Raw genomic sequence first — 25,617 nt, 5'->3', positions numbered from 1 at the left:
AATGTGAGGGTGTTGGCAGCTTTATTTGGAGGCCTTGATAGCTTCCAGTTTAAGACTTAGATGTAACTATCAACTGTTACTTCTGGGAAAGGTTCGGGCAACAGGTACCTCACACATCCTTATAATTCACGTACTTAAAACCAGTCTGTAATAGTAAAAGTACAGTTTTATTTATATCTTCTGTGGGTGCTTTTGTGGCTTTGCTGTTCACATTACTGTGGCATGTAGGATATAGAGTCAGAGAATCATTAGGTTGGACAAGAATCTCTGAGGTCATCAAGTCCAACCATTAACCTGGCACTGCCAAGTCCACCACTAAACCGGGTCCCTGAGCACCACATCTACACATCTCTTAAGTACCCCCAGGGATGGTGGCTCAATAGAATTCCTTAGTGAAACAGAGCAATTAATATCATTATTGGGTTTTGGTAGATGGGGAAATAAGGCATCAAGAAGCCTTTAGAAACATAATGCAGGCAGTTTGTGCTGAAGTACAGACAGGAATTGAGGCCCTTCACAGGTTGTATGCCCTGTTTGTATCTCTTGTTATGCCAGTAGTCAATATATCCTGACTTACTGTTTGTGGATATTCAGTCCACAGCCTGTGGTGCTAAAAGGCTGCTACACATTTCTGATATATATAAGCTTTGAATGGTTGTCTAGAAACATTTGTGATAATTTTATCACAAAATAAATTAAAACAATAGTGTTTCTTACTTCTCCACACATAATAAATTTGGGGTCTGCAGTTCTTCCTGGGAAACAAATCCTGTACTTGGCAGCTGTATTTTGTGTTTTCATGGATCTCCTATTTTACCATTCAGAAAACTAGTGTGCAGCAGAAATGCAAATGACCAGTAAAATTAAGTTTACATATGGATGGTTATGATTGGCCCTGTGTACTTGTTATTCTTGATTTATCACTGTCCCTTTCAAGCAGATTTGCAATACAGATAGAGTTCCTTCCAATAGAACAAACTGTTATGAATTAATGTGGAATTCCTCAGAAAAAATGTTCTACTTCTGTATTGCCAAATATAGAGTTGTATTCATTCGTGAAGAGATGAAACTGGTATTTATGAGCCATCGTTGAGCAGATGCAGCTTAACTGTACTGGGTAGTAGAGATTTCTACTTGACAAAGATGAAACTGCTTCATTCAGCTACTTCAATGCTCAGAGCTTCACATCATAGCACAAATGCTTCTTTGAATCCTGGTACACTTTTATGCATGTGTTCCTTCTCATGTGTAGACTTTCCTAAGGGTGTGTCTCAGTTCTGGATGATTTTTTTCTTTTTTTCCCCTCCCTAAGATATAATTGACCCAGCAATCCTGCGTCCTGGTAGACTGGATAAAACACTCTATGTGGGTTTGCCACCACCTGAAGATCGACTGGCTATTTTAAAGACCATCACCAAAGTGAGTATTTGGAAATAAATCCTTATCTTGAAGTTGGGTGGAATGATTTGAGGCAAAGTAAATTTTACAAAGAATTGCAGGATCCTGTCTCGTGAAACACTTTCAAGTATTACATGAGGTCATAAAAATAAACCATCAGCCCATCTGCTGTCAAATTTGCTGTGAAACTGCAAGGAGTTGATAAATCTTGAGTAAAGCAAACCTGTCAAACATGGAAGCTGCTGCCTTTATGGTCACAGTTTGAATAGATTTAATTAAAAGATTCCTATCTGTGCAAGTAATGGGCCTAGCAGTGTTTTGTAAGCTTTTTTTGGGGGGTTCCAGGCATTCACCAGAATGATTCACAAGCTCCAGCTGTATCTGCTCAACAGTAGTTGTGACATTTATTTGCATTCAGGATTAAAGGGAGCTTGTGGTGATAGAGGTTGTAGGTTAAAGTAAATGTGAAAATGTACAATATGTGCCTTCGTGGGTCCTCCCTGTGGGTAACAGCACAATCTGCCACTTCAGCATTTTTGATTATGGAATTCTATGTATTTCTCCAAGTATGGCACAGCAGTAATCAAGGCCTTAAAAAAGAACATACAAAGCATTATGAATTACTTGGATATTTCCTACTTTTCCAGTAGCTCAACACTGATTGTTTAGAGCAGGTGTTCTATCAGATATCTTTTTGAGCCGCAAAGGAGACAAAGTTTTCACTACAGGGGAAAGATAACACTGCATTATGAAAAGTGTTGCAAAAATTATTTAATAAATTAGTAATAAAAGTTAATTCGGACTTGTGTAAGCTAAAGTTGTGGTGCAGGCAGTGGTTGATTCAGAATTCAGAGAGTGAGAACTCGTTCAAACATGTTCTTTCGTGACAAAATGGTTGTTCAAAAGATGAACTCTCATTACAAATTCAGGATGTTAGACTTCCCTTCATTTGTTCTGTGCATTGCTTCAGGGATGAAAAAACATTAAGTATTCCCCCATTTGCTAGTTGCAGTAGATCAATTTGTTTCTAAATTTTATAAAAATATTTCAGTTAATACTTTCTACAACCGTGTTCATAAAGATGATTGACCTTTACAAGATGTTGAGAGAAATTGAGTGTAACATCCATGAATCATTTTTCTGTAAGGAATTATTATTTTTATTTTATTTCTTTTTTTTTTATTTTACAAAATTTATTTTTAAAGGTAATTAGGTGCGTGGGGAAATAGGGCAGGAAAGCTTGGTGTGAGACTTCACGGGGGAAAAGGGGAGGAAGAAGGTGGTATTAAACAGAACTGATTTCTCTCACTCTCTCACAGATTTCACCTGCTCTCACTCTCACAGCCACATATAGTGGATACACACATCCACCTGGTAGGGCTAGGATCACTTGTGGGAAACATGGAGGATAAGGAACTCTGTGTTGAGTCCTCACTTGATTTTTTTTGGCTTCCTCTTGACTGGTGATGACAAACTGGTGGCTTGAGAGAACTGTTTTCAGTTTCCCTTTAAGAGTAAAACAGTTCAGAATGGTGCTTACTTCAGCTGCCATAAATCTTGGGCAAGGTTGCTGAAAAACATCTTTTGCTCCTCCTGGGAATCTTTGTGGCTACAGCCTTATCTTCCTGTTGGATAACACCACGAGGAGTGGCACATGGGATGTTGTAACCTTGTTATTATCCCATTGCCAGAGTATTTTTGTCTTCTGCTGACAAGTAGTCTTTGATGTGGCCTTATCTGTTTATGGGTCTTCTTGTGATATAAGCAACAAATTGCGTACTGTTTACCAGCTTGGTTTCTGTGGAGCTTGTCACTGGTTATGGAGGCTTGTTATTTTTGGAATGCAAGGTGCTTTCATGCCTACTGAATTCATGCTAGTCTGAACGTTTTGGTCACAAGTCTTTGTAGTGAATGAAGTGTTAAATCTTTGAAAAGGTATAGGAGTTATCTGAAAGATGAACGTGGAATAGGGAGAGGAGAAAATGTGTTAAAATACCTCAGTTTTTGTCAGATTTCATCCATGCATTATAGGCAAGGAAATTTGAAAAGTTTGAGTACGTGCTTCCACAAGGCTAGAGAAAAAATGTTTGAGTGGCTTCTGGATGACCATATGCATTCCCAGAAATCTCCAAGGAATACATGCACAGCATATGGAAACTGAGAATCGTTGCTGAATGAAAACATGGATGCTTATGAAGGCAGCATGAGGAGCAGAAAAGGGAGTTGGGAGGAGGATATAAGTTGTCAGGAAGACAGACAGCCTAAATGTAGGTTGGAGCTTTGTTGTGAAAGAGTTTTGTTTCAGTTAACCTGTACAAATCAGTCATTTCAAATCACGTTAGTTATGCAAGAGACGCCTGTCTTCACATGTTTGGGTTACCAGTGTAACATTCCTGCAAGCTGCATCAAGCTTCTCTGCTGCACAGACTGCTGAGCTTGTCACAAGTAAGCAGAGCAAGAAGTGCCCAATGTGTGTTGCTCCTCAAAGCCCTGGGTAAAACACTCCTTTTTAGCAGAGAAGGTGCCTCTGGCCTGCAGTTTCATACAACAATTACTAGACTATCCCATATGAAATGGTATGAGGCTTCCTTGTTTCCAGGTTAAAGTCTCTCCTTTTAGGATGTTTGGGTTTTGGTTTGTTGGGTTTTTTTCCCCTTTGTAACTGTTATTCTACCAAAGACTCATTCAAGATTGTTTCCTTACTGTGCCTAGTCCTTGACTATCCTAGTGTCTGTTAAGTATTCAAGGGGTTTAACTTGCCAGTTACTACAAACTGTGTTTTTTCCTCTTGAAGGTGTTGTGATAGATTAGTTCCTCTGAAGAAGTCAGAAAATAAGTATATGAATTTGTGCATTTCTGTCAAATGAGTTTCTGGCACAAACTTATCAATTGTCTAAAAAGGTGTTCTCAACTGTCAAAACTCAAATATTGTTCAATAAGAGAGACATCTTGAATCCCTGCACTCTCATGATACTACTTTACTGTTGTCTAAGGGTAATAAGGGAGATCTCCAAGCTTGTAGTGTGGGATTTTGTTGGCTAGTTTCAAATACAGTTTATAAAGTTGGTCAATACTTTCTGCTGTTGAAGATGCAAAAATAATAACAAAACCCACTTCTGGGATCTTTCTGGAGGAAGCAGTAAGAACAGTATATGTAAACTTCTACCACATCTAGAATGGAAAACTTCTAAGTTTGAAAATTTATATCTGGAATATAAAAGATATACAGTTCATTCAGTCTTAAAAGTGATAAGACTAATTTTACATGGCTCTTGCTTAGCTATTTGATTTCAACACATAGTAAAACTGGAGGAAGTTCAACTAAACAACACTACTGATGCAACCAGCTGTTTTTAAAGGCACATCCCCCTATGGAACAGTGTCAATGTTCCAATGCCCTGTGACAGACTGGTCAACATTTCCTTAGAGAAAATCTAATCTGTTGGTGGGAAGATAAAATTTAGCATTGCTTATTATTTCATAATTACATGGTTTTAAGCCTGCTTACCCTTCGTGTCAGTTTGAGATTAAATTTATTAGTGTTTAGATTAAATTTATTAGTATTTGTGGATAGTTCAATAAATTTGTTAGACCCCAATATGATTCCTGATTAATGAAATTTAATCAATTCAGGGATGGCATGTATAAAAATGTTTTCCTGTCTTCTTTTTCTTACCTCAACTCCTTTAGGATGGCACCCGGCCTCCACTGGGTAGTGATGTAAGCCTTGAAGAAATTGCTTACAGTCAACATTGTGATTGTTACACGTGAGTTCCTTCTGGTTTTCACTTTAATATTTAATATGCAGTGCCAACGGTCTTCTGATGCATTTGAAAGTGTGTTATGTTGTTATTATTAAGTGGATCTCTTAATTTTCAGGTTTTATAAACTTTTGGCCTTAATGCTATTTTTCTTGCTTTTCACTTGTGCTTTTTTTCCAAGGAGTTGGTAGGAATATATGGATGCTAAAGTCTTTCTCATCTGGAATAGTCCTCGTCATGTTGTAAATACAGATCAGTGGAGGCCTCCTGATTTTGCTTGGGTTTATTTTATAATTCTTGCATAATCTGAGGATAAAAGAGCTCTCTAGGTTGTGGACCTATATACAATGATGATGAAAGCAAATTGGTCAAACAGCCGAAAGCAATCTGTTTGACAGAGCAGTGAGGGCCCATTTCAACTTGTGCTTTGGAATAGCAAGGTTTGGAATAGCAAGGTTTGGGTTCAGGGAAAGCTTGATGGCCATACCTGTCAGAACAATTTGCAATTACAGTCTATAAAACTTCAAAAAGCTTTAAGCTGTTCACTAATTTATTAATACTTAATAATTTTCTGTAGTTCATAAACTATAAATTTTATGACGTGCCGCTTGTCACAATATTACTTGGGAAAGATGAGTACTTTTTCTTTCTTTCTTTTTCACTCAGTGGACTTTTTTTGGTCCAGTGTGTGTGGGGTTTGGGTTGGATTTTTATTGTGGGGTTTTGGGAGATTTTGTGTTTGTCATTTTTGATGTTTAGGTTTATTTGTATTTTGAGGTATGGCTTTGGGTTTTTTTGAGAGGGAGTTTGTTGTGGGATTTAATTTCTTTGGTTTGGATTTTTGTGGAATTTTTTTTTGTCTGGTTGGGTTTTGTTTTTTTAAATACAGCTGTATTCCTATCACCCCCAAATGAAGTATAGGGAGTTAATTGTGAAAATTTTTTTTGGTTCAATGACTTCACCAGTTTAAAGGCTTGTGAGAAGTTCAACAGCTTTCCAGCTGTTCCAGTTACAGGAAACTGGAAGTAAATACTTAAAAACACTGATGTGACCATGTTTTGTGGATACTGTTACTTTAGGAACATGTTAATTGTTGATGCAGCTTTGAGCAACACAACTCCCTTTTGTAATAGTGATTTCATTTGAATCTTTCATAAGGTTTATTAAAGAAAAAAAAATCACGTTCCCACCAAGTGGCACAGTATTAATCAATCCCTTGGCATTTTTAAAGATGCTGAGTAGGATTTTTGCCTCTTCCCTTGCTTCCCATTTGTTTGATCTTAATCTGTGACTAATATCTGGAGGACGTCACTCCATAATGAAGGTTGCAGACTGGGTAAGTCATCAGGCCTCTTTCCAATGTTCTTAAGATGAAGTTTTTGGACAGCACAACCAGTTTTTTCCTGTCATTTTGAGTGTTTTGCCTTTCTATATGCCATCAGCAAAAGACAAGAGCACTTTATCCTAAAATCACCTGTTCTGTTTGTATCTGTAGAGGGGCAGACCTTTCTGCTCTTGTGCGTGAGGCTTCAATTTGTGCCTTGAGAGAGGAAATGGCCCTGCAGAACAATCAAAGCAAGAAAGGTAAGAAAGCTTTAAAAAAAATCTTAACAGTGACAAGACAAATGGAATGTAAAGTATTTAAAGTAGTTCAAGACAAGCATAAAGACATTTATGTATGTAAATAGTTGATGGCTTCTGAGCCAAATTAAAATTAAGTCAGAGTTGTTACAAGAACACATAAGCATCTTGGAAGTAAAGGCAGGGAAGAGTACAGGAAAGGTGGTTATGCTGAAGGTTCAGAAGAAACTTTTTTCTAAAAGTATTGAACCTTGTAGCCTTAAAGAAATGTTTCTGTTATAAACTGACAATTTATTTACTAGACTGAATACCTCTTTGAAAATTTCCACATCACTACAAAGACTGATGTATTTGCAGATTTGAGGGCAGTTGGAAACTGCCCATATACTGATTCCCTACCTTTGGAACACAGTTGCATTGTGTAACTGGATAAAATTAGTTGGAAAATCTGAGTGCCACTTTTGATCTTTGGTGTTTAGCTCATCAGTGGCTCCTGCCAGGACATTAACAGGGAGTTATAAATTGTTTCAAGTACAGTGTGTGCCCTTTCATTATCTCTCTGCACTTTCTCTTTTTAAGTTCTATTTTCTTGGGGTTTTTTTTAAATTATAGATTGAAACTTTATATAAAATGCTTGTCTGTCTAGGTTTCAGTAATTTTGTTATTTTACCTATAAGTCAAAATGCAAAGCTAAAATGAAATTGTGACTTTTCAGATTATGTCCTTGGAAAATATATTAGGCTTTCATTATGCCCCTGATTTCTAAGAACCGTGCTGAAATTTTAATGTCTTTGAATCATTCTTTTTGATCTAGTTCATATCCAGTCTCGTCTGGTTTTTAACAGTAGGTTAACAGAGGAGAATGTTTGTGTTCCTTGTTCTCAGGCAACCCATGTTCATTTAAAGGGAGGAAAAAACCAAACTATAAAAATCTTCCCCATCGTATGACTTGGTTACCTATTTTGCTTGCTGTAGATGGACAAAGCTCTTTATTTGAGATGAGAATTTATCCTGTTCATTTTGATAATTATACAGAACACAACAGGCTTCATTCAAAGATGTTCATCACTTGAATTCAGTGATTGCAGCCTGAGCACTCATGGTATGGATGTGTAGGCAGCCAGCAAGTCCATAAGATATGCATAGCTTGATCTGCATGTTTGTAGCAGCTGCTTGTTTGGAATGTCCTGGGATTTCCAAGGTGTCAGCCCTGACTGGTATGAAAGTGTGTAAGGTGGTTTCTATTTTGAGACCTTGATCATTTATATCCTCAAAAGGGTGTACACAGAGTGGAGAATTTCTTCCTTCACTGTTAGGACAGGACACACACAACTGACTCCCCTCCCACAGCCTGTGCTTGACTGTGGATGGGTGCTGTGTGTCCTCAGGGTCAGGGCTTTGCAATTATGGCTGTTCCTTTCTATTCTGGAGAAACTCTGGTGCAACTTCTTGTTATACCTGATATTTTCCCTCTGTAATAAATTCAGGGGTGTGGGTTTTTTAACACACAGCAGTGGTTTGCTTGAAGGTACTTGTAAAAGTGAAATGGAAAGGTATCCTTTTTGTGATAATTCTGAGAAGAATTCATGAATTCTACTTCCAACTTGAACAGGCCTAGGTGAGCTGATTATGTCATGAGCTGCCAGATAACTGCAGTTTGTCTCAGGGAAATTCCTAACAACTGCCAGAAGAGTTCACTATCATATGCAAACTTGGAGTTTCACTTCTGCCTCCCTTTTCCAAACCACTGAAGATGGTGCATAAAACTGATTTCAGCACCAATGCCTTAGACAAGTTCTCATTTTTAATGTAGTACCTTCCATTTGCTAAGTAGTCTTTTAGTATATTAGCAGAAGATTTTCGTTAAACTTGGACTCAAAACATATTAATCTTTACAGTTTTTTCATGTTGGCACATCCCATTTCACATTGCAAAATAGTGGCAGTGAAAGCCAAGAGCATCTTGATGAAATAATGAAAAAAATGCACCAAACTGATCCTAAAGTGTATAATTTGTATTTCTATCATATCTGATACCTGTGCATAGTGTTAGCATTGTAATGAATCTTTATAGCAGTGGCATCTTGGGATGCTTACTTCTAGATTAAACAAGGTGATTGCTTGTGAAAGCAGAGGAATCCATGACCTATTTGATGTATGCTTACATACTGAAAAAACCTGTTCAAAAGGTTATTATTATGAATAATTACTGTGGATAGCTGCATTAAGGTCAAAAGGGCAATTTGCATAAACACAGGGAGTTGTAGAAGTGAAATTTTTAATCACTTCTGGGTAATGCCAGAGAAGGCAATGATATGAAGTCAGTTATTTAGAAATTAGTACAAGTAGAGTGGTAACAAAATGTTTTCTAGGTACTTCCTAAATAACAGGGAAGTTTATTAAATATATGTAGAAAATAAAGTCCAGAACTGCAAGCAGCAGGATTTGAGACATTCCGTTCCAGAGAGGTTAAGGGACTTGAATTCTACCTGGATTTGTTGTAAGCTGCAGTTTAACTCAGCATTTTTGAGAGTGAAATTCTCAGTCTGCACGTAGAAACACCAATACCTAAAATAACTTCCTGAAACAAGTAGTTATTCTTTGGCTTAAGTTGCAAGGGATAGAGGGACTAAGATCTTGCCTAAAATCAGAGACAGGAGTCTACATCAAATACAAGAGTTCAGGTGTTCATAACACTATTGAATTAGATCTCACCCAGTTGAGTAGCACATGCAGTTAGTTAGGTTTCATGATTGCTGCCTTAAAATACACGCAACGGTCACTTGATTGTCACTTGCCTGCAATTTTAATAATTTGTTATGCTTTGTTCTTCAAGGAGAAATCAAGATTTCCCATAAACACTTTGAAGAAGCTTTTAGGAAAGTGAAATCTTCAGTATCCAAAAAGGTAAGAGAAGAGTCAAGTATGTAAGATGTGTTTCTCCCTGGAAAGGATACTGTTCTTATGCTGGAGACTGGAGGTCTCCAGCCTACTTGGTGGCAGCATACTTGGATGTATTTCAAACTGACACTACCTGTTTCTGCATTAAACAAACCTGGTATCTGTGTTAAGGTCAGAAATTAAAGCCTCCCTTTCCAGCTGCAGGTGATGCATTGCATGTAGATGCATTACCAAGATATCAAGGTTATCTTTTAGTATGGAGCCTTGGGCTTCTCACTGATCTTCCCACACTGGTGATTGACCTGGCCCTAACCTCTTACATCTGCTGAGTTTTCAGTTAGAAGTCAAGGCCTTTAGACTGCACCACACCCTGCCAATACCTTTTCTTCCTTAGATGGATGTGACCCCCAAAGATGCTCAACCTTTTCTGTTGATGTGCAAAAGACATAATTTGGACATAGGACATAAAATACACTTTATCATATTTTGTATCAGTCTTTTAATTGTTTGCATTTGTAAAGGAAGTTTGTTATAAATGTGTCCTCATGACCTGTTCTTTTTAATGACTGAAAGAAAAGCTGTTCAATCATCTTAATTATTATAACGGAGAAGTTAATATATATAGGAATTGTTATTGCTGCAGAGCTTGTCCATAGGCCTCTGTATGTTGCCAGGAGTGTGCTACAGCCAAAATACATTAATATATTCACTTTTAACACTAGCCAGAGAGGTTAAATCCATCTGAAGACTTGTCAGTTGGGTATTTTGAAATATCTTTTGCAGTACAAGATACTTATCTCTCATTTCCAGATGCTACTTCCTATCTGCTAGACAAATTCAGTCTGACAAAACTCTACACACCTTTCTATGAACACTGAAAAATTAAAAAAAAAAAAAAAGCTATTTCTCATTGATTTAGTGTTTTTATCTCTTCCATCCCATACACATTTGTATGTTTGGTTAACTTGCTTGGTTTAACTGGCTGACTGAAGACAAAGTTGTTCTCAAACCAAAGTAAGTCCCTTCCCTTCTGAAGCCAGTTACTTCAGTGGAAGTATTCTGTTCCTCAAAACTGTCATTTTCAGGGACTAGTAAGAAGGGTTAAGGAGCAGTTACAGTTTTAAGTTAGACTAGCAAAAGATGATCTTGTCTGTTGAGTTTGGAGAACTAGATGGGGGAGCAAAGTGTCAGTTCAGCAGCTCCCACGGTTAAGAGGGCAGTACCTTCTCAGTGAAGCTGCCATCTCACCTACCACGGCAATGTGGAGTGTAAGAACTCTGCCAGAGGCTTCTGTGGATTATACATCACTGGTGACTGTCACTGAAAAACCTAATTTATGAGGCAGGATAGTGGGGTTTTGCCTTGTTGTATTCATTTGTAAGTGTTTTAAAATACAGCTAGTGGCTCATATAGCTGGCTTGTTTCACTTAGTTAAATAATACCTCAGTTAGGTAAATAATAAAATCACTTAAATATTGCATAATTTTTTACCGTTGTCTGAAGTACTTTTTCCTCCTATCTTGGCACCGTTAGGATCAAATAATGTATGAAGAACTGCATCAGTCACTGTGCAGGTGATACATCTGGACAATTCCCAAGAGACTTATTCTGCACTGGTGGAGAGTTTTGTAATGCCCATGCCTGGTTTCAAGAGACAAGTTGGAAAGAAGCTGGACTGTCTCAACTTTTATACTGCACCTGAAGATCATCATAACCTACTGCTCTAAACCATCCTTGATTTAACTGTCTCCGGAATAAAAGATATAATACACACCTCCTGCTTATAACCATTTACATTTTTAAAATGAATGCTTTTAGTGCTAAAAAGCTAATGCCATTCTGATACATTTAGTGCCCTGGAATCTCTGAGGCAGAGGCTAATTCTTCCAAGTGTTTGCACTGCTCCAATAGCTGTTTCCCACCATCACTGAAAATTGCTGTGTTTTCCAGAACAAGGACTCGGAAATAATCACTGGGAGGACAGAGCTGTGAAAGTAGAGTGGGAAAGTGCTGCAGTGCATGTTGTCATACCAATAATCCTGCCTTTTCCAACGACAGTGATATGTTATGATTGTGCCAGCACAGGTTCTCAGAGCTCCTAACAGCTTCCCTCTGCCTTATCAAAAGAAACTATTCACAGATGGCAACCTGTCTCAGAGTTACCTTGGAGAGAGTAAACTTTAGAAATCAGAGAAGTGCTGTGATTTAACCTAAGAAACATTTGAAATAGTTAAGAGTTATTTAACAGTGTGGTTGTTAATTATTTTTCTTAGGCAAATCTGCAACAGCAAATAAATTCTGTTACAGATTTGAATTTATTAAGTGTTTGGGTATCCTCTAGAGGAAGGAAAATGATACTGTTTTAAAAAGCAGGCCAAGAGCCTCAATCTTTTTTTTTTTATTATTTTTTGAATACAAGAAATTCTGTCTTGGAAGGAGGGTCCTAACTTTCAGCAAACTGGGAAGTATCCAAGTTAAGACAGAACACTGAAAAATGACAGATACCGAGCAACCAACTTCTAAACTTACAAGCCTTAATGGATTTTTTTTTACCACCATCATCATTCTACAAAGTTCTTTAATCATTGATCTCAGTTCCTCTGATAAGCCCTACTCTTCCTAAAAGTACTACAATCCGTCAAGGATCAGAAAAGGAAATGGGTGATTTTTGCTACTAAATTTCATAGAAAGTCTTAAGTTTGATAATGCTAAACTTTAAAAATTCTTTGAAGTCCTGAAATTTACATGTAAAAAACCAGTGAAATAGTTTTTGTAAGCAACATCTGATCTGTAAGCATCCCCCCTACTTACTTAAACATTTAAGAGGGAGAAAATAATTTCATCTACACAAATCATAATTCATTTAAACACATAACCTGAACAACCTGGTCTAACTTTAAGGCTGACCTTACTTTTGAGAGGGAATAGTGCCTTTCCTCTTAAATTCTTCTCAGCATTGCTATCTAACAACAGATCTTGCTGCATATTTTTCCCCAAAGGTATATGTGGAAGGCTATTAGACATAACTAATCCCCACAGACTTGCACTTTAAAAATACTGACACTCATGGCAGCTTGAACTTAGCACTGTGATTTTTGCTCAACATGGTGCAACATTCCCTCCATCTCCTAGGGAAGCTGGAGCCTCAGTGACTCAAATTCTGGCTCCTATGACTAACAAATTAAGTCCCTGTATATAAAGCAGAAGATGACATGTCTGCTTTTAATTGTAGATTAGGCTTGGGGCTTCAGGAATTACTATGATTCCCAGAAACCCAAGATGGAGAATCACTGTTTTCAATCAGTAGCAGGGTTGGAAGGGTATCTCAAGGATCATCTGGTCCAGCCTTTCTTGACAAAAGCACAGTCTAGACAAGATGGCCCAGCACCCTGTCCAACTGCATCTTACAAGTCCAACACTGGGGAATCTACCACTTTTCCTGAGATTTTTCACACTGAAACCATCAGCTATTGGAATAGTTTTCCTCATTTCCAATTGGAGGCTCCCCAGGAGTAACTTTGCACCCATTACCCCTCCTCTTTTCCATGTGACTCCTTGTAAAAAGAGAATCTCCATCTTCTTTGTAGCCACCCCTGGAACATAGTGTTAAGATCTCCCTTAAGCTTTCTTATCTCAAGGCTGAACTAACACAGTTTTCTCAGCCTTTGCTCATAATAATACAAAGGAATCAATGATTTCTCCTTTATGGATATATAGAGAGGATTCCTACTACCATACTTGAGGATAGCTATGGTTGATGAGCTTAGGAAGGAATGAAGTTCTCAAACCCTGGCATGTTCACTTTAAAATTTTCCTTTACTCTCACGATGGTATTATTCCTGTGTATATATGGAGCAAGAAAGAAGGAAATACTGTTCAAGGAATCATAATAACAATTTACTCTTGTCAAGAGTTCCAACACAAAACATGTTTAATATTCAAGGTGTCTCATGATCATTCTTCTTTCTTAACAGGTAATTGATAATGGAAGGGGAAGTGGGGTACAGGAGGGTTTGAATTTACAGGAAAACCTGAAGTCAAGTTGAAAGCCAGAAAAGGCCAGATCAGTCAAGTGTCCATATCCTGTTTGCTTGCCTTGCCTGGGCTGTGTGTGCATCAAGGAGCAAAGACTGAACTGTTTGTTCATCCAGGAGCAGTGCACCCACACTGCTACTTTTTCTTGTGGGAAATTCTGCTTGGGCTATAGCATGTATCACTAAAAAACAATGATCCTTTGTACAGAAGAGATCCTTTGTACACAGAAAATGGGAGCTGCTTTAAGGAACTGAGCCTTTTTACGGAATAGAGACAAATATTTTGTTCTGCATATGCAGCTACCACCCCTCCCAGCAGACATGCCTAGAGGTTTTGCTTCTAGTCATCTTGTTTCTGTTGTGACAAGATCACGGTATTGTTCATCATGCCACTCTCCCCTCCCTTTTCCTGAGGCTAGTAACATATCTAAACCACAATAATGATCTTGTCCCAGAGCAGAGTAGGTGCTCACTTAAGCATGGATAGGGGTTAGAAGTAGTGCAGAGAACTGTCAACAGGAGAAAAAAAAAATCTGCCTTCATTCTTGGCTCAATAGGAAACTTTTCCCACACCTTTGTTCTGACTAAAGTCTTGTATACCACTTCAGGCTTCATTGTGAAATAGAAGATTTGCTACAGAAGAGACCTGTGTGCTGAGTTGCAGGTTACTGTGCTAAAGGCACATGATTTAGCCACACCTATTTATCAGATTTTTCCTAGGATCTTACAAAAGCAACGTTGGCAGACCCACAAGTGGCTCCTGTGCCTTGCAGTGTGAGCTAAAACAGCAGAGCTTGCTTTGCCATAAGTCTTTTGAGACTTTCAAATTACAGAGTACGCTTTCCAGAAGCTGTGTCAGACTACTTAGACAAGATTGCTGTTGGGAAGTGACTTTTCTCCTGCTTGTCCAGCAGGATTAGTATAGCAGCCTGCAGTCTACAGCACTGATGTTTATTGGTTGTTGAACTTCATCCTTAAATAAGGAATGAACAGCTTTAAGCTCTCCTGTGACATGCCTCTTCATGTGATACGGGGAGTAAAAGTCAAGGAGGCAGAGGTGAATCACTGACCTCATAGTCTGACAGTGGCCACTTACCTAGAACAGATACATTTTGCAACACTTGCAAACTTTTATGTGTGTGTCATGTGCTTACCAGCTACATTTAAAAACATCACCACAAGAATTCTGAGACACACAACTGAAAGTCTTAACTAGTTTTCAACTGACCTCTAGTGCCAGGTGGGAAGTCTTGCCAGGGATCTGAAAGCACAGAGATCCGCAGCCAGAAAGATGTGCCCATTTCACACATGTTAATTGGCCACTGATGGGGAGCAGACAGGTTCAAGCCAAACAAGAATGCCAGAGGCAAGACTTGTTTTGAAAGAGGGATATACCCACGCCTGTCCTGTGGGAAAACTAATGCCTAGTACAATTAGATTCCAGGACACACAACTTATTCCACTTATGCAACTTCAAATAATTGGGGGCAGGGAGTGTTAAAAGCTATGCAAGGAAGTTTACTCTGAAAACTGCAAGTTACTCTGAAAGCCCTAAAGGGGATTCAGGGCTCTGCCCAATTTAACTGCAGCTAAAATGGCAGTTGAACTCCTGGCCGATTTCACATAAAGGAGATGTTTGCCAAACTGAGATGCTTTAGTTACACAGAAAGGAACAAACCCTAACAGCCAAGTAGAAACAAAGTTAACTCATTCCATCTGAATAGATTTAGAAAAAATTATAATTGGGTTAACTGTCAGGGTTCTTACTGCTCTTTAGGTTTAATTTGTTCTTCATCGCTTAGTCAAGGCTCCCTCCAACTTTTAGATAAAATGTTTCAAAAATTATACTAACCTGTTTCTGCCATATCTATTTTAATTGTATTAATGAAGACTATTTATTTCCTTAAAAAACAATAATTAATGATGTATGTAAATTTTAAAAAAAATCTTAGTGTTTCTTAGTTCTGTGCCATGGCATTGGAGTAAACCCCACATTTAAGTGTGACTGGATGAAACCAGTTGTACATTTAGAATATATCAAACACAAATCAAGGAGCCCAGCTGTTCTTAATTACTTTCACCAGTGGTTCAGAAGTGCCTCTAACTCTGTGTTTTAGGGATGAAACTATGCTGCCTTGTAGGTTAACTTTCAGATGATCTGCTTTTGGCAAAATCCTGACTATTGAAGTTGGATGCCAAGGCCTCTGGCATATTACACAGAAATTATATGCCTAAAAATGGTATTTACCAATGCTTGCAAGAATTGGACCATCATTTAGATCCAAATTTAAGTCTTACTGGCTCAGATTAACCTAATCCAGTAAGTGTTCTCCAATAGATAGCCACTGGCAGATGTTTCAGAAAGATTATGGCAAGCATAGATATCTCCCTCAGAATTCCCCACTATTCTGCACCTCTTGAAGTGAAAAACAGTGTGTTTATAATGGGAGTTCGAAGAGATTAGCATAGTCAGAACACCTTAAAGTGGCAACTTCAGTCCTGATTAAAAGCAGGAATTTACACTTGCACTACCCACTGGGGGGACAGAAAGGAGCATCAGTGATTCCACAACATAGGTAACTAAGTAGCTATAAAGTTTTGACTCTGAACTCTGGTTATCTTAAGTATTCATGTAGGACAGCTGAATTTCTTAACTTTAGCTCTTAGCCATAAAAATTTTGGAGACGCTTTCCATCCTTCACCCACCTATGATAATTCCTCAACAGAGATAGTTAATCTCACCCTTTTCTTCTTAAATTAAGTGGCTTAAAAAGAAACCGGTTTGCAACTTGTTAAGCCTATACAAGTATTTTAACCAAAGTCAGTTTTCCTGAGGAAAGGCAGCAATTCTTTATAGTTCATCTATACCACCACTCAATAAAACAGGTCTTGAATCTGCTTTAAAAATACCAAATTTCTCTAAAGCTTAAGTCTTTCAGCATAAGGGGACCAATCAAAAATTCACCCAGTATTACTTTAATCTTTGCTTTTTAATTACATGTAAAAATACCGGACAATGTATATTTTGACATTACACTCTACCCTGAGCAATATGCTGGCTATCTCTCATGTTTCTGGCACAATGAAGTCACTTTGGAAGTGGTTGGCATACTTTCATTCCATTTCTATTGCTTAGCCACAGGCAAGGGCCCATAAACAAAACACACATTAAGAACAGGACCACAATCGAACAGAGATTAAGATGTACCAACACATTCTTTTCAAGCACTCACCTTCTTCAAAAAAAAACAAACAAAAAAAACCAGACCACAAAAAACCAAACCAAACAAACAAAAAAACCCCAAACCACAAAAAAACCCAACAATAAACAAAAAACAAACAAACAAAAAAAACCCAACCAAACAAAACCCCCCCCAAAAAATCCTCACAAAAAACAAACACCCTAAAAAACCCACACCAAAATGCAAGAGTTGAAGGCATCTAAAATTAAGTTACTTGCAGCAGACCGGTGGCTACAAATTCCACCTTCTTCAGATTCCATCTTTCAGGTTAGTGAAGAACATACCACAGAATGACCACTTGAGATTTAGGGGTGATTTGTAGCCACCTTTAACTGCTTAAAGCCATCATCAATGCATTCGATGGTAGAAGGCAAATCTACTGTGCTGAGGTCTGGAGAGATTCTTCGGTTTTCAGCAAGGCTATCCATTCTCTGTTCCCAATTAAAAACTTCTTAAGCAGGGAATTTGATATCACCACTTCTCACCACATTTTAATATGTAAGAAAGACAAGTATTTATGAAGGGTACTGTAGGTTTATGAGGAAAAAACCAAACAAGATTATTTAACAACACCTTTCTGCATAACATAAATTACTAATATGCTCAATAGGTAAAATTGTCAGTGGTTGTAGCAAGCCTTGTTTGCCAGAACAATATCAGTTTCAATCTATTCCATTTTCCATACAAGCCAGATTTCCAAATGAGTGTAAATATTTATGGCATTTAAAACCATGGTAACATGGTAATCATTTTTCTTTGAAGATGAGAAAAACCTCAAACTGTAACAATTTTTCCAATGTGAAAACCCAAATCAGTTATTTTAAGTCTCCTAAATGCCACCTGCTCACACTATATGCCAACATAAGCAGCTCAGGCAGTAAGGGGGACCACAGAGTTGGCAATACCCTTAAATTCCCCACTTTTTTTTTTTTTTTTCCAACAAAGAAGTCACAGAAGCCATCTCGAGGATACTGGTTTCATTCTGATAGATTGCTCCTTTAAGGTACTTTAAGTAGAAAAGCTAAAACTTTAAAGCAATGCTTCAAATGACATATTACATATTTAAACAAAAGCAGACTTAACATTTCTGTGCAAATTTAGCTCTTCCAACCGTAAGTTTGGAAACATTTTCAACAGAAGGTTTAAGTTAACAAATTATGTTAGTTCAGAATTAACAGGTAAGTACAGCCTTTTAAAACTACAGTCATCTAAACAGCATGTTGAGGGCAGTATACTACATTGGGAACTTTTAAAATATTATGAGTCAGACATATTTTATATCGATTTAACACCTACCAAAGTAAATCCTGTAACAAAGTGATTTTGCATTATGCATATAACACTGATCCTTAGGCAAACAGAGACACATTAAACCAACAATTCTGAGGACTGTGAGGAATGTTATAGCTGGTAGGAGTCTGCTACAAAGTCCTTAAGGATGCATTGCTATGTTGCTGTACATCTTAATTCAGGACACAGGTGAACAGCTTTAGCAAGAGACCTTTATACCAGCCACTTTAAAGCAAGCAGACATCTCAAAGTTTTTTGGTTGCCAGAAGTTTACTCTTGCTTCACTTCACCCTTTAATTGCCTTTTCATGCGTGAATACGGGCTGATTGTGTCATCCATCACGAAGTCATATAGTACTTTTATCCAAGAGTTATATTGTGGCAGGTTGTCATAGTATTCAGCCGCTATTTTCTTCACCTGAAGAAGAGAGATGAAGTTTATTTACCAGTTATATTAGCACAAATTGTGACAACTTTGCAAATTGTAACCTCAATGTGTAACCTAATGCACAGCACTTTCATTTCAGATGTTAGATCATACAGGAAGGGCCACAAGTGCCACAGTGTGAACGTTTCTTGAAGGAAAAAGCAATTCCCCAGTTGTTACGTAAACTCCATGTGCAGCTTTTGAAGATATCCAGAACAAACTCCTCTGGCACTCCAAAGTCTGTTCACTGTGCTACTCACAGGATGATAAAGCTCTCAAAAGCAAGTGGTTTTGTTGCTATTGAAAGGGGATGACTCACTTCAGTGCTGACTCATAGGTATATGAGTACCAGTAAAAAAGGATGTTATGAGTTCTAGGAAGAGGTGTTTAACACAGCTATTCTTACATATAGTTTCAAACCTCAGCATTCAGAAGAAAAAAAACCACTCTATTTCAGAGGAACCTTTATGGAGACAGACTTTAAAGAATGAATATAAACTGCTTCCAAAGACTGTTCTCAGCTGTACATGCTGACTTAACCACTATTTTAAACTGAGAGCAGCAGGTTCAGTTAGGTGTTCCTTACTGATATTTAAGGCCAAGCACCTGAAGCCTTGAAAACCTGAACAGAACAAAAGAAGGATTTCCCACAAAATTCCATAGCTTTAGTCAGAACAATAATATTAATCTGTGTAAGCAACAAACAGGCCCAAGGTATTTACATGCCTAGTTTGAAGCCAGAGATCCTTTGGATCCATCATCACACCTATAGAATAGTGTATCTATACTTTTATTCAACAGTAACACTCCTCAGCTCACTAGTGCTGAGGAATCAAGTGTTGAGGACTTCAGGGATCTGAGCACACAGCATAGCAGAGTCCAGTCCAATCAGATTCACTACACTGTTCTAAAAGAAGGCTTTGTTTTCTTATCAGAGCTGTGGATTACAAGTCCTGCAGCAGAACTGGGTATTTACCCCTGGAATTAAGTGGAATTCTGGTTCACCAGCACAGACCTAAGTTGACTTAAAGCAACTTTTGCTGTGTTTTAAAGATGAAATCTATGAATAAGAGCAATCATCTGTCATTAAAAACAAGAAACACACAAAACCTCAAACCAATTACATGATCTACCTGCCCTACTAAAAGTGCTGGCATACTTCTTTCACCTACAGTTCCACCACTGACAACAGATAAAAAGTTTAGACTGCACCAAAAGAGCAAGCTCATAAGGTCTTACTATGGCCAAGTGCAATAACAAAGCTACAAGACCAACACCACAGCTGCTGTCCAATTGCAAATTTAATGTCCCCTGAAGCTTGTGCTCCAATTGGGAAACACACACACAATGAGAACAAAACTCCTGCCTTTAAGAAACAAAGACTGAAGTGAGAAGAAACTTCACCTCTGCTACTCATGCAGACATGACAGGTCTAATTCATGGCACAGAAGCCTTAATTCTGTCAGTGATACTTCTTATTCTGTCAGCTGATACTTATTTAGGGTTCAAAGGCTCTTAGCAGAGGGAACTGAGGTGCTCCAGACTGGAAAGTTATTAAACATTTGTCAACAGTACAACAAACATTAACATAATCTCAAACCCTCTCCTTTCCCCCAGCAGAGAATGTCACTGATAGGAGAAACTGAAGGATAACTACACATTACAACACTGTCCTTAAGACTGCAGAGACAACAAATATCCAAAGTTATTTGCAACTTCTTAATTAGCTTTCTGCATATTTACAAACTGAAGAAATCAGAAGACAGGTTGTAATTATAGGAAGCTAAAGTTAGTGCAAAGCATAAGACATGCTTTTCCTCCCCTCTCCTTTTATGGAAGAGGTAGTCAGGATGCTGGAAGCTTATTGAAGATACCACTAAAATGCTAAGTAATTACCTCCTTTATCACTCATGTTGTGGTTTTTGTTTGGTTATTTGTTGTTTTGTTTGGTTTTTTTTATCTCCCAACTTCCATTCTTCTGTCAGTGTTGTACCTAATTTTCAAGTTAAAGTAGAGCTTAATTTAAGAAAAACCTTGGAAGTAAACTTACCAATGGAAGGCTCTTGCCAGGAATATTGGGGAAGTCATGATGTTCGTTGTGATAGCCAACGTTAAAAGTGAGCAAATTAAGTGGCCCATAGTAGGAATAGGTCTCATGTCCTTTTAAAAACATATAATGTTCAGCTATGAAGTGTCCTGAAATTGGGTGCAACCCAAGTCCAAGTACTGAACCAGCAAGCATGTAAAAAATGGATTTGACTCCCCATAAATAATAGATCACGACATCAAAGGAAAGCTGAGCCAACAAATTGATTACTTCGAGTCGAGTAATGGGTTTGGGATTGATGCAGAGTGGTCTAATTGCATAGAAAAAAGGCTGTAGAACAATCCACATGAACTTCCTAAATGGGGTGCAGAAAAACCAGCCTTCGAAGTTGGTAGGAATGTCCACATCAATTCCATCACCTCCCAAGTAACGATGATGATCCATGTGGTATCTCTTGAAGGATATGGAGTATGGGAGACCAAGAGGGAGGTTGGCAAATATTCCAAACCATCGATTCCACATGGCTTTGCTGTTGCCAAAGGCACTATTGTGAGAGATCTCATGAATAGCCAGAGTCATGGAGTGGCTAATACAGCTTCCAAACACGTATGCCCAGAAGACTACCCATTTCCAATCCAAGTCTTTAACTAGATAAAATGCAGTCAACTGCGCCAGAACCATCAGCACAACCACCCAGATCAGGTTGTAGTCTGGTTTCATCAATGCTTTTATCTCTGGATGTTTAGCTAGATGAGAAAGAAAAAGGAGTTACTTCGAAGCTCTCCTCACAGCCAACTACCCCAACTAGATTACAACAGTACATAGAGCCTTTCCTTCCCTTCTTCTCAATTAGGATTTGTCTGCAAAGGTAATGAAAACGCATGACCTTCCCACTTGTGATATTTGCTGCTATAATGAATCACTTGGAATCAAGTCATTTTAACACTTTCACGTTGCTCAGCAACTAGACACGTACACGGCAAGCACCAGTGTCACCTCCAGCCTACCCAGGAAGGAAATGGCTCTGAACCGAATAACCCACCCGCGATTCAGAAGGGCTGCAATGAGCTCAGCCCCGCACTAAGCGCGGCACTCCAGGACGCCGTTATCCCCCCTCGTGGGCGCGGGGTGCCCCCTCCGTGCTGACACCGCCCGACCGCTCGCAGGGCTCCGCGGGGCGGCCCCTCGGGAGACAACCCCGGCCGCCGCCCTCCCCCTCCCTCCTTCCCCCCGCTCCTTCCCTTCCCTTCCCCTCCCCCGCCAGCGCCGCCAAGGCGGCAGCTCCCGCCTCCACGTACGCGGGCCCGGCCCGGCTCCGGCCGCTCCGTTCTTCCCGCCGGGAGCCCCCCGCGGGCCCCGCCGCCCCCCGGCGCGGGCGGCCATTTTGTGGGGTGCCCGTGTGTGCCCCCCCCTCCCGCTCCGCCACGTAGCCGGCGGCAAGACCCGGCGGCAAGACGCGGCGGCACCGCGGCCCCTCACCCAAGATCTCCTTGCGGCGGTCGGCGTGGGGTTGGTCCGTGTAGACCCACTCGAAATCCTCTCTGGCCACGGTGTTCCCCATGGCGGCAGCGATGCACCCCCTCACACCCGCCCGTCACGCCCGCTCCGCGACGCCCCCGGCACCGCACTTTATAGCGCCGCGGAGGTGGCTCGCGGACACGCCCCGCGCCCCGCCCTCGCCCCCCATTGGCCGCCGCCCGCTGCCAGGCGCGCTCCCGACGGGGAGGCGCCCCCTGCTGGCGCCCTGAGGGGCCGGGGGGGGCTCCCTCAGCCCGCGGGAGCGACCCCTCACAGCGGCACCGCCGGGAAGGGAAGGAGGCGGTGAGGAACAGCCGTCATCTGTCCAAAATCTGTACTGCTGTCGTGGTTTAACCCCGTGCTTAAAGACCCCCGCCTAAAGGTATTTAACTACTCCTCAAAACGCCTGCGCCAAGGTCTCTTTCTGTGGTAAGATATTCTAAGAACTTCACTGACAAACTCTTCTGTAAGAACTGACCTTCATTTAATTTGTCCCTGCATATATTTCTTATATAATGTTGACTTCGGGAAGTTTAGTTTACAAAGATTATTTAATATAGAAGTTGCATGACTACTTGCTTGGGATTTCACCCAAAATAATCTAAATCAGTAGACTGAAAATCCACTCAAAATACTCTACATGAGTAGTAATGACAAAAACAGCAGAGAAAGTTATCACAAATTAAATTACACCTTATCTGTTAATGTACTATTAGTATCTCAAGGTTTATGTTGCATCACTTAAAATTTATTTGTAATAATTAATAAAAAGGGCTAATGCGTACTGGCTGCTAAAAGCCCCATGTGCAAGTGGGCTCATGAAGGGGAAATACAATCCCTACTTGACAATATTTGCAATCTAAATAATGTACAAAGCACAGGATCCAAGAAACATAACACCTTTGTGAGTAGTTTTGTTTGCACGCATTTTTAACCTGTGCATATTAGGATGGGAATTAGAAGGGAAAAACGGAGCAAGTGGATGAGACGTGGAAAAGTTCGTGCGCAGCTTTTCCCTCCTTAGCCACAGGATCTGAATTCTGCAGACTCCGTGAGGACTGGTGCAGCACAGGAGGCAAACCAGATGTTTAGATCTCATCCAGGCACTGTGACCTTGCAAGGTTTACTTCTCGGTCAGTGACCGTTTCACAATAAACCAGGAAGAGCCTTTGAGCTGCCCGTGCAGAACTGCCAGGGTCACCCGTGTTCCACTCAGCTGCACTCCAAACACTGTGAGTAACGTTTCTGAAAGTGTTCCCTTCTTGTAGTTCAAATATTAGCACTGCTATCCATCACTGCGCTAAAGACCTTCTCACCCTCGGGAAGGATCCTGCCAAGAGGAGGAATGTGTCAGCTGATGAGAGAGGTTGCAGCTCGGCCAACAGGAGCATTGGGGGAGGCAGGTTTACAGCGCTGCAAACGCATATAGGTTTGTAAATGGTCACAGATTTCAGTAGGGCCACTAAACAGAAGAGCCCGGATTTATAAACTAAACATTCCAGAACAGCTAAACAAGGCTTAAAAGACTAAGAAAAATATTAAACAGGAAAGTTTTGGAAAATTTAATTGCCGAAGTGTACCGGAGAGCAAAGTGTCTTTCCTATTTACTCACTGGGTCTTTCTGCTTTAAACAGTCTGTGTAACAAATCCAGATTTATTAGGTCTTCAGCAAGTTAACAGTTTTTCTATCTGACATTTTCCTTTCCAAAGACAAAGACATCCAGTATCTAGTGTGCCTTCAGCTGGCACAAAGCTAGAACAAAAATCCTAGAATGTTCAGTTACATGTAAACCAAAGCCAGCAGTGCATCCCTGCCCAATGAGGAAGGTGAGATCCAGGAAGGACAACTGCAAGAGCAGAGAGCACATGGAGAAGCAAGCTAGTCCAGGTATGGTGAAAAGCAGCACAGGAATGCAACTGGAGAGTATCAGAACAGTTGACACCTAGCAGACATGTTGCTGTAAAATAGTCCGAACCAAATTAACTTATGAATGAAATAACAACCTACCACTGTAATTTGCCAGTTACCTTCTTAATACCACCAGGAACACCAAGAAATCAGGCAGCTGTCTCCTGTCTCACGACACATTCGACTATATCCTATGTCATCCTGTTTCCAAGAAGCTCTTAATGTTGAAAATTCTTTAGGCAATCTTAGTGCTCCCCCTTAGATCTCAGTGAAAGCAACTAAGTTTCTGTTCAGTTCTGTCTTACCTTTTACGTTAAGAAATTATTCACAGGCATCCTTGTAACATTAATGAACTTCAGTGATTAATGTCCGATGCTGGGCAAATATCAGGAATTGAAGAAGTTCCATTTGTTTCTACCTGTTCTTTATTCTGTGAAATTTATCTTGTTAAGCAGGTAGTCTTTTCTCCTTCCACCTATGACATCCATTAGCCCTTGCTTGGAAGGTGCTTGCATACTCCTTTTACATACAAGCTGTTCCATTTGGGAAGCAAGACCTGGTTGCAAACAGCTTTTCCCTCAAAAAAGCATTTCTGATCCCATTTTTGCCATGTTCACTAGATACATAAATTTGTAAAAAAGAGTCTCCAACCCTACTATGACAAAGAAAGTTTTCGAGGCAAGCTGCTATTTTTAGAAAAGCAGGAAAACCGGCCTTAGTAGTTTTAAGTTATTTTAAGAAACTAACTATAAAAGACACAATTGCTTTCCCTGTCAACCCCCTGAGCTGTTCAGTTTCAGCCCTTGATACAAGTACTAAAAGCTGAACAGTGGCTGCAAATAAAACAATTTTTCATGTAATTTTGTAAACTACACCTGCCTTTCACAGATCATACAGTCACTAACCACTACAGACATTACACTTCTCCAGGCCGATGCACCCGCTCATGTAGAGGTGTACAGACATTTAGAATGAAAAGTGATTTAGTTTTTACTCCAGACAATTTATCAGCATGTTGCAAATGCATACTTTCTATTTAATAAGGGACAATACGGTGTCAGAAATTAACGCTGCAGCTATTTTCTCCAAACTACTACTTCATCCTGTTTTCTCCATTCTGTCTGTGCCAGCGGTGTGTATTCCAGAGGGAGAGCCATATGATGCCTCCCTCCCTGGGAAGTGAAACACAAAACACTGGTGTGCCTTTGCCATGGCATTTCCAGAGCTGCCTTGTAACCACCTGTGACGTATCTGTTACATTTCGTGGGCCTTGTTCCATTTTCCTGTGCTCATCAGCACGTGGATAATCAGGATGCACCTGCAAACTCGGAGCACGTGACACTTCCTTGAGTTGAAGGTTCCAAGTAGGCACTTGGCACATTCACAGAGAACATTTCATGTACCAATAAGCTGTTGCTGTTTCCAGCTCAGTTTACACAGAGCTAGAGATTCCCTGACACATAAATAAATGTTACTCCTGAGTAACCTGAAACTATTTGTATATTGTGAAG

At 39.7% G+C, this 25,617-nt stretch overlaps 2 protein-coding genes across 2 annotated transcripts in view; one reads left to right on the top strand and one right to left on the bottom strand.

The window, feature by feature from the left end:
* The window catches only part of NVL (nuclear VCP like), a 37,333-nt gene extending 25,920 nt beyond the window's left edge, over window positions 1-11,413 (top strand). The window contains exons 19-23 of the mRNA XM_051783386.1: window positions 1,313-1,419; window positions 5,089-5,165; window positions 6,655-6,743; window positions 9,576-9,646; window positions 11,174-11,413. Coding sequence (XP_051639346.1) covers window positions 1,313-1,419; window positions 5,089-5,165; window positions 6,655-6,743; window positions 9,576-9,646; window positions 11,174-11,218 — 389 coding nt within the window. The 3' untranslated portion in view covers window positions 11,219-11,413. The remainder of the gene's footprint in view (window positions 1-1,312; window positions 1,420-5,088; window positions 5,166-6,654; window positions 6,744-9,575; window positions 9,647-11,173) is intronic.
* Window positions 11,414-16,645: 5,232 nt separating this feature from the next.
* Window positions 16,646-22,339, bottom strand: DEGS1 (delta 4-desaturase, sphingolipid 1). The gene is made up of 3 exons (XM_051783425.1): window positions 22,159-22,339; window positions 20,683-21,425; window positions 16,646-18,623 (listed from the first exon to the last, which is right to left on the bottom strand). Exons 1-3 carry the CDS (start codon window positions 22,238-22,240, stop codon window positions 18,477-18,479), a joined length of 972 nt encoding a protein of 323 aa, XP_051639385.1. The 5' UTR covers window positions 22,241-22,339; the 3' UTR covers window positions 16,646-18,476.
* Between the last annotated feature and the right edge of the window lie 3,278 nt (window positions 22,340-25,617).

The sequence above is a fragment of the Manacus candei genome, unplaced genomic scaffold, assembly GCF_025592945.1.
Source record: "Manacus candei isolate 608988 ecotype Guabito, Panama unplaced genomic scaffold, ASM2559294v1 h1tg000017l, whole genome shotgun sequence".
In the NCBI taxonomy this organism is placed as follows: domain Eukaryota; kingdom Metazoa; phylum Chordata; class Aves; order Passeriformes; family Pipridae; genus Manacus; species Manacus candei.
The sequence above is the reverse complement of the archived record's forward strand: the minus strand, read 5'-3'. Positions and strand labels throughout refer to the sequence as shown.

Excerpts from the sequence above, each read along its gene's own strand:
- DEGS1 (XM_051783425.1), bottom strand. The coding sequence starts at position 22,240 with ATGGGGAACACCGTGGCCAGAGAGGATTTCGAGTGGGTCTACACGGAC. Across the intron at positions 21,426-22,158 it reads CCGCCGCAAGGAGATCTTGG|CTAAACATCCAGAGATAAAA; the intron begins GTGAGGGGCCGC and ends TTTCTCATCTAG. Across the intron at positions 18,624-20,682 it reads CTGGCAAGAGCCTTCCATTG|GTGAAGAAAATAGCGGCTGA; the intron begins GTAAGTTTACTT and ends TCTCTTCTTCAG.